Source organism: Salminus brasiliensis, chromosome 11 (genome assembly GCF_030463535.1).
Source record: "Salminus brasiliensis chromosome 11, fSalBra1.hap2, whole genome shotgun sequence".
NCBI lineage: Eukaryota > Metazoa > Chordata > Actinopteri > Characiformes > Bryconidae > Salminus > Salminus brasiliensis.
Window position 1 is genome coordinate 12,128,337 of NC_132888.1, and position 16,074 is coordinate 12,144,410.

The window sequence follows — 16,074 nt, forward strand, 5'->3', positions numbered from 1 at the left end:
TTTGTATGATATTCAGGGTTTAAGAGCAGTGTATGTTGAGATTTGTGTATCTAGGAATCCATATGGATTAGCTTAAGGTATCTTTTGGATTCTAGCCAACACAAACTAGCTAAGGATATTTGAGTAATTGATTGCACTTTAACAATAAGATGTTAAGGCCTTTCTATAAACGTCCCTTCAATCCTCAAGTTTCCTGGTGGTCCTATAATTACGTCTTAGCTGAAGCTGGTGTGAAGGCTGTTTTAGCAATGAGGATATGCGACACTATAAATGTGTCATACAACATGCAAGCCATTTTAAAATTAAATATTTGAATTATCCATCTTCCTGTGTTCTCACGTACTTTAACTAACAGTAGCATTAGCTTTCATATGGAAAATATGGATGTGCACTTCCTTTTCATAAAGACACCTTAAGCACTTTACATAAAGTGATGCTTCTACTTGTAGGAGTTAATTAAGCTATAATAATATGCATTTGTATTAAAGCTATTACAACAATCCCAAGGACAGCAAAGCATGTGACAGATTTTATATGTTAAACACATCCTTACACTCACACGGTCACTCAAGTTGTAATACCAGGCTTCCCTTCACACCCAGATCTCCCATCTGTCAAACACAGACTAGGGTAGTAGATACATTAACAACAGGTAATGCAAGAGCCACACTTTATATACTTTATCAAACTGAATTCCTTAAGTGTGAAGCATTTTAACAACCAACCAACTGAGCTCAACTTCCCCCTCAGTCTACTACTGTACTTGTGCAGGAAGGCAGCCGATGGCATGGACTACATTTCCCAGAAGCCCCTTGTTTGCAGAGATGTAAAGGTGACTGGCAGGGCGTTGGAACAATTATGAAGGAGAATAACCCCTGTAGGGGAAAAAAATAATTGTAAAGGCATTTAAAGTTGTACTTCTTGCCTGAAATACGCTTCATGTGCTTTAGCTTACTATTTTAGCCAATGAATTAATTAATAGAGGAGAAGTATACTCATATATGGTTGTTTTTGTAACAAGGCTATCCTCGACTTTTTTCATTGTGAAAGCCTTTGTTTTTGGTTGGTGAGCCTTAATGGACAGATTTCTTGTGCAAAAACCATTGTGGCGTCACAGCACTTCCTGTTTGATGCAATTTAAGCCCAGTAAGAGGCAAGTAAGCTGTGTGTAAAGCTGTGCCCTATTCACCAGATTGTGCGCTTTCTTGGTGTGCTGGCGGTTAGACGTTTCAGTGCAGATGTTTCTAATCCTACAATGCAGTACAACAGTGTTTCTTAATGATGCACCCCTGCTGAATAGCCACAGATTCACAGCTTATTTTTTCTTTTTATGTATATGTGTGTAAATTTCAGATTGTTCATGCAACACAATCAGCTGTAGCTCCTGAGTTTCACATGTAGGGGATTAGCAAATAGGGCACAGTTTCGAACACTGCTCTTACATTAGGCTGTGACTGAAAGCTGTTGACATCTTAAAAATGTTAAAAAATGTATTTGCTTTTGAGCAGCTCACTAATTGTGAATATATTTGTAAATATTACTTGTATTGACTGTATTCACCCAGGGAGCACTGGGGTCAAATAACCCCCCCTTTTTTTTGCACCTAACCAGAAGCATTTCCATTTGTCTTCTCTAATGGACCTTCATAATGATGGAAAATACAGCTTTAAGTATGGATTGGATACACATATATACACTAGGTTTAAGCTTCTTTGGTTTAAAAAGCTTTTCTTGGGCCAAATTAACCCAAAAATGTATGTGGCGAGAGCAAATTAAGAGACGTGTCCCCTCCGTCCACTTTATATTAAAGCTGCCAAACACTGTGTAAAAGAGGGGAAATCCTCACTGTTTCCTTCTGAATTGAGGCAGAGTAAAACCAGTTTTAGCCGTAAAGCAGCTACAGGTGGACTTATCACTTGTTTTAACAAAATACATACAGCGCATATGTTAACCCTTAACCCTTAATCACTACCCTACATTTAAATATTTGCAGATTTTGATTCAGATTTCTGCATAATTTAATTGCTATGAAGTAAACAAACTGGAGATGGCACATTAGTATCAGTGGCTATGTGTACGGGCTGATATCAGCAGAACATGCTGGATCAGATATCAGAGGAACAACAAAAGCATGAATTCCAACCGATCCTGTAACAAATCTAGCCTGAAACAGGGCCACACTCACACTGTGAAGTGGTGATGTTAGCTGTGTATTTCTGACTATTCTGTGCTGTCCGTGGAGAAAAAGGCAGGATTTTAGGATTGAGTCAGGATGGATCTCAGTGGTGGTGACAGAAACTATATGTCTGACGTGTTTAATGGCTCTAAAAGCTGTGTATATTATCATATATATATATATATATATACATAAAATACATATACTTGGTTATATTACAGAATAAGGGGCATGTGCTTATAAAAGTCACACCTTAAAGAGGAATTACATACATAAGTTAAAAAAATATATATATGTCTATATATATATATATATATTTATATATAAATGTCCACCTTATGTATGTAATTCCTTATTAAGGTGTGCCTGTTATAAGCACATGCCCCTCATTCTGTAATATAACCAACTGCTGTGATCTCATGTTCTTGACCCATAAGGGTTGGAGTGTCTAGACCCCCTCATGACCCCTGTGTGTAAGTCCCCTGCATGTTTCCAGGGCAGATGATTAACAGTGTGTGTTCACTCCTTCCTCCTTTCCAACGGTTCTGGTGTCATCTTAAAGGAACAGTTTCATTTTAGGACACCAATGTAGCAGGTGCCCCAAAATGCCCTTTGCCATTCGAGCTGAGGGAGAATCGACTGACCCGTCGTGATCTTTCACCGCCACCAGCAGCACTAAAAAGCCGCTGCCCTCTGCACTGGCTCTGTTTCCGAGCAGCGTTCAAGCGCGTGCACTGCTCTGCTCTGCTCTGCTCTGCGAGCCTGTACTCGATTACTCCCGTCTGGAGCGAACATGGCAGATGCTGAGGATAAGGTTTCTGTTCCTGAGCTCAGCTCGCTTCTACAACTGGATCCTTACCTCAAGCCTTTTGAAAAGGACTTTAACCGGAGGTAAAGTGTGCTTTTAAGTATAACATTTGCATCGCTCCGGCTTGTGATGGCCCTAGCACGCCGAGAAGCGAGGCTCACTGGCGTGCCGGACGCCCCTGCTCTCCTCTGTGAGAAGTTGCAGCTGTTAATTCACAAGACAGACCCGCAGAAGCTGCTTGTGACTTCTCTGGCTTGAGTATTTGGCAGCTGCTCCTGCTGCCATGTGTCCTAGCTAACTGTCTTCTAAACACTGTAGCTGAAGCGATGTGCCCTTGAGCTCTCTGAGGGGTGCACAAGCAGGCGAAGCAATTGAACGCCCCCAGCCACTGTTAGCCAGCTAGCATTAGGCTACATGCAGCTTGAGCATTTCAGCTCTGTTTGGCTAGCCGTGCATGCTAGCTCTCATTGATGCAACCTTGTGTTTTTACACGGCGAACTAAAAAAGCTAGTACTAACAGGTGTATGCTCAGTAGGGCTCCGAATCATAGGAAAAGCAAACTTCCCCTTCGGCTGAATCTCAAATGCGTCTCTGCTCCCTACCTAGTACACTAGCTACGTAGGTCACGTAGATCATTAACGGCTTCTGTACCCAAAAGTCAGCAGTGTGTCTAACAAAGGGCCACTGGGAATTCAGCCAGGTGTGCACAGATACCTAAATGCACTGCTTTGGCGTAGAAGCTGTACATTTGCAAGCCATATGACTTCTAGTGTACTAGGGTGTAGGGGGCGATTTGGGATTGAGCCGGATTCCGCTTTACCAGGCGCACCTCTTCCGCGCTTGTGATGCAACGCTAGCAGACAGATTAAGCATGTTGCAGTGACTCCAGCTGAGCCTTAAAGTTTAGAAAAGTGCCTCTATCACTTCCTATGGTAAACAAAAAATCCCCAAACCTGATGCTGTCTGTTCTGTGTGCATTTTCCTCCTCAATAACACTAAAGGCTGATGAAATGTCAAGGCTATTTTGGCATGTAGAAATAAGGGTGTTGCAACATCCATGCTTAATGACTGAGCTGACTACATAACTAACTTTAAATGGGATATACTATTAAAAACTTTTTTTTTTCTCAGTGCTTCTGAACATACATTTGGGTATACTTGGGTATATCTGCAGTGCCGTACACAGCGTTCAGTATCTCCATAATGCCCATTTTTTTACTCTCTTTGCTTAGTGGTAGTATAAAATATAATAATAACATATTATTATTATTATATTATATTATAATACATAATTATATATTTAATAATATTTAATAATATTTAAATAAATAATATTATTTATTTATATATATAATTATTTATAATAATAAGTCCAAAAACTGCTGAATCTGTCTGGATTTGCCTTTCTGTTACTCCCAGCACCAGTCGCTCTTGTGTCGGGAGCTCAGCAGTTATCTAGTCTGACAACAGCCGCTGGCTCTTAGTCGGTGGAGCTGTGACTGAGCTAGCTCAGCAAAGTCTAGCTTAGCGAGTGAGCTACAAATCCAAACCCAAAACCGAAACAATCTCCTTAATGTCAACTTTCTATCCTTTCAACAGCAGTCGCTCGATTAGAGTTATTTCCATTTAGCTAAAGGCCTATACAAGGGTTTTCTGTCAGCCAGACTTGAATTGGTTCAGTAGTGAGCAGACTGTTATCCTGCTAACTATTTTCTCTCTCCCCATTCAGAGCGGTCTAACATTAGCAGCAGTTCTCAGACTGGCCATTCAACATTTATTAAATGACAGATCTAAAATTGTGCTTGTCCACTTAGTGTTTCACACTGTGAGCAAACTGATCTCTGTGTTTGATCAGTTGTCAGTAAAAATAAGACGGGTTGAGGAGGTAGCACTAGCTCCCCGATATCGGCCACTTCCGTGTAGTGTGGATTTCCCCTCTCTCCGCTCTCTCTTTGCCAATCGCTTGGATAAAATTAGGCCTAACTTAAACTTTGCTCTTGCAAAAAAAAAACTAAAAATCACATCTGAAAACAATGTTTAAACATCGCTAACAGCGGCGTAATCTTGCGTATCTTGGGCGTCAATGCGCAGTACGCAGAAGTGGCCGATATTGGGGACTTCGGTTGTTTATTGATTAAACGTTTGGTTGTTCAGTGAAAGCATTTATATATTTTTGTATATTTATATAAGCATTTATAAAGTTCTGCTTGCAACTAACTATGTGGCGTGTCATTCATTTCTGCTGTTGACAAAATGTACATTGATGATAGTGTTATATGATGATATAGTTCCTTTAATGCATCCAATATTTTCTATTCCAATAAATTCCCAAAATTTCCATTGAAAGGGTAAATTTTGGAATCTCTCCAAAATTCCTGATCTAAAGTTCCCATGTCTAGTGCTTTTTACAACTGTTGTCATCACAAAGCAGCTGCACATAAATAATGATTAATAAAAGAGAGACAAAAAAAAGAAGTAACGTAAGACATGAAGGATCAAAGACCCCCATGGAAAGTAACCATTAATTTATTGGAAATTTACTGGAAATATAAGGCAAACATCCCACCCCTATTGCAAAACCTAGCACCAAGATAACAAGCATATATCAGTCCACACCACTGAGTGTTTGACACTGCCGTTCCCCCCTCGGACCACCTAGGTATTATAATTGTCATATGAACAACACAGAACAGAGCAAGTTTTTAAGCTGCTTTCATGTGCTATTGGAATTATGGTAAATACGGCTTGGAAGTTGCACATGAACACACCCCCTCAAGTCATAATTTCTGTTGGGAAATTCAGAGATAATTTTGAGTTGAGGTGAGGTAATTCTTTATTTTTAACAGTGCAGCTGCTCTTAATGCTGTGGTTGTGCACAACAGTGCTATTTCCGTTCTTTCTATAGTAAATTGACTGCTCTGCTAGCGCAGTGTAAGTTATTACTGTTAGATTAGCTGCCTTTTTAATTATTATTTTAGGTTCATGCTGTGTGTTATTGTTTCTAATTGTTATTAGTGTATCTGCACACTCCTCACTGCATATTTGGCACAAGTCGTATCACAGTGTAGCAGTATTTTGTCGATATTATGAAGACATGAGAAACAAACAGCGTTTGTGGTGATGTTTGTGGACTTGCTCACATACGCTTGCCTGCTTTTGCAGAACGACATGATTCAGAATGACTCAGCACTGATTGATTCAGCGTACTTCATGTACTGCATTTCAGGTCATGTAATGAAATGCAAATTGTAGCATTTTCCTTGAAGCTAATGTGTGCAACATGCTGCTGGCTGCCGCACACCTCGCCAGTGGTGGTATAGTTGCTGTGTTCAGGAGTTTTGGCTGCTGAGTAATCGAACACTTCATTGTAATGCAGCGAGTGATTTTTGCTCTGTAAAGGTAATGCCTATCCGTGCACATCTTAGTTTGATAGATGCTGTCTTTCCTGGGTTGATATCGCTTGGGAAATCACGATCATGCAGCCCATCATTAATGATAATGGTGATAATGGTGATAATGATGAGCAACAGGTCCGCACTATCCATCCCTCATATTTGCTGCTCCAACCAAATTGGCATCAGGTTTTGCATAATCCCATAGCTACTCTGGTGTGGTCCTTGAATAGACACAAACACTAAGCAACACAAACACACTGCTTTTGATCCCAGTATGAGACGGAGTTGGTTTCAGAAGCTATGGCCATTGCTGTCATCACCAGAGAGACCTGTAAGGGTAGAACCAAACTGTTTTAGATTTTAATTACCGTCAAAGTCTGGAGAGGTGGTCTCTGAAGGACCTCAAATATGAAAGGTTACTCATTTTACCTTTCTCTGGGGAAAAGGTCAGATCGTTCAGATCTGTTCTATATAAATTAATATGAAATGAGTGTCAGGTGCTCACTGCGGAGGGTTTTCCTGAGGCGCAAGATGGGTTTTGATTATTTAAAGATCCTGCTATTCTAATTATTTAAGGGTTCTTTAGTAAGGGCAGTGGATCCAGGTAGAGCTATGACTTAAAGAACAGTTTGGAAGTACTATTTTGGGAGAATTTAACTTGTTATTTGACGTATAAATAAAAGATTGGAAAATGTCCAGATTTACAACCCTGTTATTTAGTTTCAGAATGAAACATGCTGATTTTTCTTTTATGGTGGGCTTGCAGAAAATGTTCTATGCTCTGATTGTTTGGTTTATGGCATTGCAATGGCTCACAGGTCCCACTTAGCATAGCATTTAAATAAATTAATTAATTAATATTCATTCGTTCATTCCCTGGATAATCTTACTAGATGGTCTGATGAGCAAGCTGACGAGATTGTTGTTGGGATGGCTTTTAGCCTAGCACCCTTTTACCTCCCCAGCTTTAACTGTGTTTAACTGTGTCTGTGGACACTGGTACATGCAAAGCCACAGTGGCAAGGCCTGGTTTGTGTAGCACCCTGTTTTCCTTTAATTAGCAGAGTCTGGTTAGTTGAATGTAAAACGTTGGGGGTGTAAATGAAATGAGTCAACGGTGGTTGAGGTTCACGGTACGTCACTTTCAAGTACTGAACTCCCACTTAAATATACCAATGATTACCAATGAAACCATTGGTAGATGCTTTTGTATGGCACCAAGAACCATTTTCATTACTGTATTGAACTTTATTGTATATAAGCTTACAGTAAAGACGTCTAGAATTCCTGGTGTTTTCTGGTGATTTTTTTTTTTGAAGGGTATCTTGGTATTATTTATCAGCAAGTGAACTCGCACAAGGACTTTTCAGGTTAAATGACTGACCCTTATGGACCCAAAGCAAATGATGCCTAGAAGTGAGCTCACAGGTACAAGAGGCCCATGTGTACAACTGTCGACTAACGCTTGTGAGCAAAGTCTAAAATTTGACTCAATGCCCTGATTAGCTTGAATGGTCTAACTTGGCTGGCAAACTGCCAAGTGAGCCGAAACGGGCCAACACTGTTTTTCCCAGCTTTTTTTTCATGAATATTTAATGTTGCGCTTTTCCCTTAGTGTAATAGTTAATAGGATGGTGTGTGCTTTCAGGACATGTAATTGGGTGTAATGAGTGAACCCCACCATGCTCCAGTCTTTGCATTAACATGAGTTACGAGAGGAAGCAGAGTCAGCTGGCTTTTTTTTTGGCTTTGCTTCAAGAGGGAATACAAAATAAGAAGAGGAAAAAAACCCAAAACAAATATTCAGAGAGATTTCCAGGATCCAATTTTCCAAGTTGCTTCACTGTCCAAGTTAAATGAGAAGCTATCCTAGGCCATATGTATAGTTATAGAGGTTTAGACCAGTTAATGACGGAATTCAGTCATCCAATGCTGACACAGGTGTTGGTTTGCTCGGGAGAAGCCACACATGAGCCTAAGGTTACCCTGCCTAATGCAAAGAATCTGCCCCCAGCTTTGTGCTGTGGATCTGTCTTCTCTGGAATGACGAAGCTCCATCCAGTACTTGGCTTTGAGATGATCCAGAACTAAGCATTTGACCTTCACTTTAGCACCCGGCCTCGCTAATGCTCTCAGGGCTTCTACCTCAACAACAAGCTCCCTATTTAATCAAGCCATGATCATGCTTTTATTTTTTATGACTATTCTTCTGATTGTTTTGACATATGGCTGAGGTCTTTATATCTATTAGCCTACTTAAAAATCTAAATAGGCTAAATGAATCTTTTACCTGGTTAGTTTATGTGCTAGGTCATATTAAGCATAACCTATTGGGTCATGGCATTTAAACTTTCAAATTCTTATGTTTCTGCAGTCAATATACAGTGACATTTACCCGCCTCTAAATGGCTTCTGACGTTTGGCTACATGGTCAAGTGCAAGGGGAAGGGAAAATGTATTATTAACCAGTAATATCACAGCATGCTTTCCCTCCCACTCCAACCACCCCCACCTATTATCGAGTGAAAAGGCCAGTCCTTACCTCAGTTTTACGGTTGTATGAACAGACCTAAATAAATATGGAGCGAAAGCCGTCTGCTCCTCCTCCATCAGTATTCTGCCCCCTTTATCCAGTGCAGGTGCCAGTGTGATGTAGCAGGAGGCAAGTACTCCTCCATGGCTGACTGCAGGCTAGCGTCCAGCCCTGACTATCGAAATGCCTGCTTCCCACCATCCAATCAAAACCTGATAGAAAAAATCGCCTGCATGTCCCAACTCACTTTCATGTACTGAACTCCCACTTAAATATACCAATGATTACCAATGAAACCATTGGTAGATGCTTTTGTATGGCACCAAGAACCATTTTCATTACTGTATTGAACTTTATTGTATATAAGCTTACAGTAAAGACGTCTAGAATTCCTGGTGTTTTCTGGTAGATTTTTTTTCGAAGGGTATCTTGGTATTATTTATCAGCAAGTGAACTCGCACAAGGCTTTTTCAGGTAAATGACTGACCTTTATGGACCCAAAGCAAATGATGCCTAGAAGTGAGCTCACAGGTACAAGAGGCCCATGTGTACAACTGTCGACTAACGCTTGTGAGCAAGTCCCAACTCACTTGGAAATATGTAATCTGAGAGGAAAAATGTCCTGATATCTGATCTGATTTTTCATTGTAAAGTAACCGGAAATGAAATAAAGAGCTCCATCAAAAGTAAGAGGCAGCTGTTAACACACTTTTGCCAGTGTCAAAATAAGAAACTGGCCGATTGCAGTTGGTAAAATTTTATTCCAAGTAAGAGGTTATGGCCGATACCTTTAACAACCCTGGCCTGTCTCGATACCTACTGGGCTCTCTACACAGACAGCATTTTATGTCTTGACAGCATTTTGTAGCATGCGCCCCCGTCAAGAAGACCATCTCTGATTTTAGGGACTCTAAATGTGCTGCCTGCTGAGATGCCTTTGCCGAATATAAAGGCAGTTTTGGACCCTTTCTCGGCTACAAAGGCAAAATCATGAGTGACCTACAAACTTTTGAACACCTAGGACTGACGTAGTTTACACAGCTATACTGTCAGTATCTATCGAGCTGGCTGACTGTTTGTCTGTGTTGCAATTGATCTGCCTGTTTATGTGGAGTGCGAGAGACAGGCTGGTTACTCTTAGTTCAGTAGTACCTGAGAGAGATACTGGCCCTTTAATTTGGATTGGAGTGTGTGGTAGTTTCTGACTCTGACACAGCACGGGCTCCAGCAAACCACAGACGTGCCTCCCGCACCTGTCTGACCCCCACTATAAATAATTTTACATAGGCAGGCACCACAGCGAGTGTCAGTTAGCGGCTGATCAAACTCCGTACGAGACACCCCAGAGCACCAGCAGGATTTCTCATGAATGTAAGCGCCCAACTCCACAAGCTTGTTGAGAATCATGCTGGGCCTAACTGGAGTAGCACGGTGCCAGGACTACTGATGACTAATTCAAAAGAGACCTGGCTACCCCATAGCTGGGGTGAATTTCATTAATGTTCCAAAGTTGTCTCTCTTGGTTCCAGAGGCCAAGGCAAAGCTGGAGAATGCAGCATTTATTGATCACGGTGGTGGCGATCTGTTCTGTGGACATGCTGGATTTAACTAAGGCTCCTCTTGTCCACTGCTGGAAGAGATGCTGTGTGAAAGATATTCCTCACAGCTGTGAGGCAAGAATAGCTTTAGACCATTCAGAGCGTGCTGGCCTGGCTCTTTCATGATTGTTTGACCTGCTTTCTTGCTTATTTCTTTATTTATGGCAGCATGTCCTTTTGCATTTAAGCCGAGTTGGCCTTACTGAGTTACAGTGTGGCTCGGTGTCGAAGAACAAAAGGGTAAATCCTCAGTAATGCCAAGGTCTTGGCGGTAGTAAAATGCCGGCCTTAATAGAATGCTGGCCAAGTTCATCTCCTACAACTCCTCCAGCTGTTTTCTTCACTCAGGCCTGCGCTGAACACCTGCACAGATAATAGAGGGGCAAAGCTGAATACTTACAAACCGCTGGCAACCAGTCAAGAGCTTTGACTGGTTTCATCAACCTGAACCTTCATTCCTTAGGTGTTGTTTTTAAACCTAACTGCTGAAGGCTTCTTTTACGTTAACGTGTCTGTGTTTGCCAGTTTCCCAACCTTGGGACTGCTATCTCTGTCCTGTGCGCAGTGGGGATGCACGATGATGGTGGGTTCATGTTTGTATTAGGCAGATAAAATGCTTAAAAATGAATAGTGTGGGACAGATGGTTAGATTTGACCGTCTGTATTACGTTCCGATATTCACTGGTGGTGTTACTGAAGGCAAGCAGTGGAGAATGGTTAGGCAACACTGGGCTAGCTGCACTTAAATAACTGTGTTTTGGTGCATTTATTTATTTATTTGCTTATGTATTATTTTTTTAACCTATGCAATTTAATAGTCAGTGTGTAGTTCATCATATAAGCTTGTGTGTTCTGCTATGAAGAAGATGAGGAGGCTCAGATTGAATAAATCACGCAGCAATGCAGTCCTCGGTTTCTAACGGTGTGAAAGACGTATACGTGTGTTCGTTTTCTAAACCTGCCGTCAATAAACCTTATGATGACCAACAACCCAACAATGCTGTAGCATAAAGTCATGCAAAATTAAGAGACCTTGGGAAATGGAATATTATAATTAAACGTTTAACTGCTCACAGAAACCAGGAAGGCATTCAAGAGCAATGACTTGTACAGGGCTGTGGTGCTGCCTTTTGAGTGCACACTCTTGATTTAACCAAGACGGGCCATATCGGAGTACAGCTCGTCAGCCCTACCTGCATTAAAACAGTGGCGAGACCGTGTGAACCACAGGTGATGGGTCACTTGCTGAGAACACTATTAAAGGTGGATTTGAGGAACTAGCTGGAGGTTGCAGAGTTTCACAAGAAGGTTAGGGAAGTTGTGTGTCTGTCCCTCCAGTTCAGTACCGTTTTAACACACTCATCAGCTTGCCCTCACCATTTCCCCCTGAGGAAATCCCTGACTCAATCTTGAAGGTCATTCTGTTACTGTATTTAGCTTAAGCGAAGTTAGCTGAATTGAGCCAACATGTGTGAACATTTTAGGAGAAGTCTGTTTTTGTACCTTTTCAAACTTTTTTGTTCTGTTTTTGTTTAAGGTATTTTCATCTACTTTTATTTTTAGAATGCATTTAATATTAATAAGTACGATAATAAAAATCATTGGCATAAAAACGTATCGATTAGTTGGGTTGATTTACATTTGCCCTTGCTATTTACATCATGTTTAAAAAGTGGGAAATATGATTTAAAAATGTGGTTTGTTTAAAAGAACATTAAGCAATGAATGCTTAATTAGAAATATTTAGTTACTGACAGACTACTAATATATATATATATATATATATATATATATATATATATATATATATATATATATATATATATATATATACACACACACACACACACACACACACACACACACACACACACACACACAGTATGTAGTCAGCCACTGATTGTGCTCTAGAGGAGATCTGCATGGAGGAATGGGCAAAACTACCAGCTACAGTGTGTGCAAACCTGGTGAAGACTCACAGGAAACATTTGACCTCTGTCATTGCCAACAAAGGTTATGTTACAAAGTATTGAGTTGAACATTTAGTTATTGACCAAATACTTATTTTCCACCATAATTTACAAATAAATTCTTTAAAAATCCTACAATGGGATTGCCTGGATTTGTTTTTCCTCATTTTGTCTCTGATAGTTGAAGGGTACCTATGATGAAAATTACAGACCTCTCTCATCTTTCTATGTAGGAAAACTTGCACAATCAGTGGCTGACTAAATACTTTTTTGTCTCACTTTAAATATTTATCTTTTTTTCTGATCATTGAATAATTACTGAATACTAAATTAAATATTACTGAATAACATAGCATTGGTTTTTGTGATTAGGTTACCAATATGGTTTCCTTCTGATGACTTTCCACCCAGATCATGTTTGTGTGAGCATTGCTGCACAGTAGAATAGTGCACCACTACTCCGTTGTTGGCTCAACCTTACTGCGGGTTCTTTGCTGTCATAGTGGGGTTCTGTACACCATACAGTCAGTCCTCAACTTCCACAGTTGCCCTTAACTGCCATTTCTTAATTGCTTTCTGGACAGAGGAAATTTTGAGCTGGAGGTGCTTTGAGACCTTGTTCTAGTAGATGGAGCCATCAGTTAACTTAATTTTCAGATCCCCAGAGATCTGCTTTGAGGAGCCCATTGTTGATGAGTGTTCACGACCTGTCTGATCAATCCTAATGAGTCAATATTAGAATCAATACAGGACTGCATGTTTCTGTAAGTGTTTAAATTAATCGAGACTTTCACATGGCCTAACAAACATGATCCGTTTTGGTCAACATTGGACAGTCTTTAATCATGTCTCATCAAACATTTACTAATAGTGATTAGATTGCTCAAGATGCAGGAATATAGTCGCAACATGGTGTGTTGTCCATATTGAAGCTGCAGTTGTTCATAAGGCTTTCTGGTGGAGCTGTGAGTTGAGGGCTTTGTTCAAGAAGGAATATTGCTATGCATGTTGACACAAGAAGATTTTCATTGGCTCATGACCTTGTTCTGAGAGCATTTTTAAATCCCCTTTTGCTTATGTTGAGGAGCACTATATCTGAGGATTCGTGGGGGATGGACGCTTTTATATTACCAGTCGCAAGGATTTCTCAGTACCTCGGCTGTGATGAGGTGCTTGCCGACCTTCAAGTAGACTCGTAGTCGAAGAAATAATTCCAGAAAGGTGTATACAAAAAGCTTGATGATTTCTCAAATTAAGGACGGTGAGGGATTGTCTTAATGGATTCTCATTCAATTGACTGTTTCATAATTGGACAATTAGTTAATAATTGGAAAAGTAGTTAAAATATTTTGAAGTATCCCCATCTGTTGTAATAAATGCTGTAGCATATCACAATTTGCTCTCCTGGATAGGCCTGTATCATGGATATTGTCAGCACTTGAAGAATGGTGGGCCTTCAAGATAAATATCTTCTTCTAAACCACTTAGGCAGTTTTCACAAACCCCTTGACAGATGCCACCGTAAATGAAGGTAATGTAGGTCCTTCACTGTACTTGTCGGTGGTGCTAATTTTATGGCTAATTTTATTATATACTTATATCAAGCTGTACAGTTTCAGAAATTCTAGAGTTGCTAATATCATATTTAAAGATGAATCTTTTTCTAATATTATGGCAGACCTTTAAATCTTAGACATTTAACATTGTCTAAACATTGGACCTGGGGGGGGGGGGGATGTCTTTGGACTCTAGTTTTAAGAGGGTCTGAGAAGCAAATCAGCTTCTAAATGATTGTTTCTTGTCTTCACTAAATGTAAGTTGACACATTTGGCGTGAAAATATGTTTTATTTATCCAAAAGGTTTTCATACAGTGCTGTAATGTTGTGCAACTATGGCCTGCGGTTATACGGTTATTGGTTTATACATATGCATATACTTGACATCTGATGCATTTGAGAGTATTTGTGCTTTTTAGTATTTTAAGTAGTGCTAGTTTGTGGCGGACTGAGCTTTTATCAGAACCACTGCTTGGGGGCCTATGTTGGATGATTTAGTCTGGAGTGTACTTAACTGATGATGTGTGTGTGTGTGTGTGTGTGTGTGTGTGTGTTGAACTTGAACTTGAGAAATAATCGCAATTTAAAGTAAGATCTTTGAATCTGCCAGTTCTCTACACTACATCCCCCTCTGCTGGCTTTGAAAACCTATAAGTCTAGTAAGCCATGTATAATGTGACAACCCTGCTGAAATATACTGAAACGTTATTCTAACTCTTCACAGTTCACACTGCCTCGCAATTTTGTCTAAGTTTCACAGTACAGCAAAACTTTACTCATCATCATAAACATGTTTTTCATTCTTGCTACTAAATGAAGTTTATTCATGTAGAGGAAAAAAAAATGAAAAACTTGTCATCTGTATTTTGTATCTTAGGATATCAAGGACGACTACTGTCTGCTCCAGTTGTGCGCTCATTATTACTAATAAGCGGGTTGGCCCAAGTTTTGATTCTGCAGCCGTTCGAGTTACGGTAATGACTGTGCTGGAAATCAGCTTCCTATGAAGTCACCTTGACTGGCTGATTGAGATTCAGTTTTGGATGTCTTCTCCAGACTCTAATCATCTGGGACACGAGCCGGTGGACATGCCGAGAATAACACTATTTTATGGGGTGCCACTAAGCAAATCCTTCACCCAATCAACAGCTTGTGAATTACTTATAATGGCCATGACTTTGGGCATCATGTTGTAGTTTGTGACTGAGGGTCAGATCAGATTGAATGGAAGGGAGTCGTGATTTTAGATTGGGAAGGGGGGAAATTATAATTACTATATACACATATATGTCTATGTGAGAGGGAGAGAGAGCTGGGCAATATGAAAAAAATGTATATCACAATTTTTAACAATATTTATTGCAATATTTCATCATGTAGACAAAATGCTCAAACAGCGTAAAAATAAAAAAGCTGCTATCCGAAATCTCTCCCATACTGAGTACTGTAATGTTTACTCAAAATATGCAGCAAAGATAATGAAATGTGCAGATAATCAGTGCTCTGACGATATATATCGGTGAGAGATCTCGATATGTCTTTCTCTCTATCTCTGATAAAAGTTAGCTTGTGTTTGGGCATACGTCCTTTAAGAAAGTCATACACACTATGTCAACTGAATGGCTGACTCAGTAAGTAGTTAAATTGGTTGACAATTATTATCTAATGTAATATTAATAAAAATCCTGCTATATATAGAGTTTCATACCCTTGATACCATCAGGAACCAAGCTGTGTGATAGTTGGCACAACAGGGGTCTGTAATGTATACCAACAGTAATGGGGGTGGAAAGTGATGGATAGATGTGTTTGTTTCATTCTTGATTTCAGAAGCACTTGGCATTAGCTTCTGGCTTGGTGTATTGAGAGTGATTGTGTTTCTAACGCAGTGTCTGGTGCTGGAAAAAGGGTGAAATTGCTTGTTTGGGTACAAGTATAAAAGTCAAAGTGTCTGTTTGACTGAGAACCAATATGGTGTTCTGAAGATTTTTAAGAAGCACTTGGTGTTTTGATGTTTTTCTCATTCGCAGTGTTTTT

The 16,074-nt window shown here is 40.0% G+C and overlaps 1 protein-coding gene across 1 annotated transcript in view; it reads left to right on the forward strand.

The window, feature by feature from the left end:
* Nucleotides 1–2,810: 2,810 nt before the first annotated feature.
* Nucleotides 2,811–16,074, forward strand: part of gbe1b (glucan (1,4-alpha-), branching enzyme 1b) — a 128,310-nt gene continuing 115,046 nt past the window's right edge. The window contains exon 1 of the mRNA XM_072691768.1: nucleotides 2,811–3,067. Within this exon, the coding sequence (XP_072547869.1) occupies nucleotides 2,970–3,067 (98 nt within the window). The 5' untranslated portion in view covers nucleotides 2,811–2,969. The remainder of the gene's footprint in view (nucleotides 3,068–16,074) is intronic.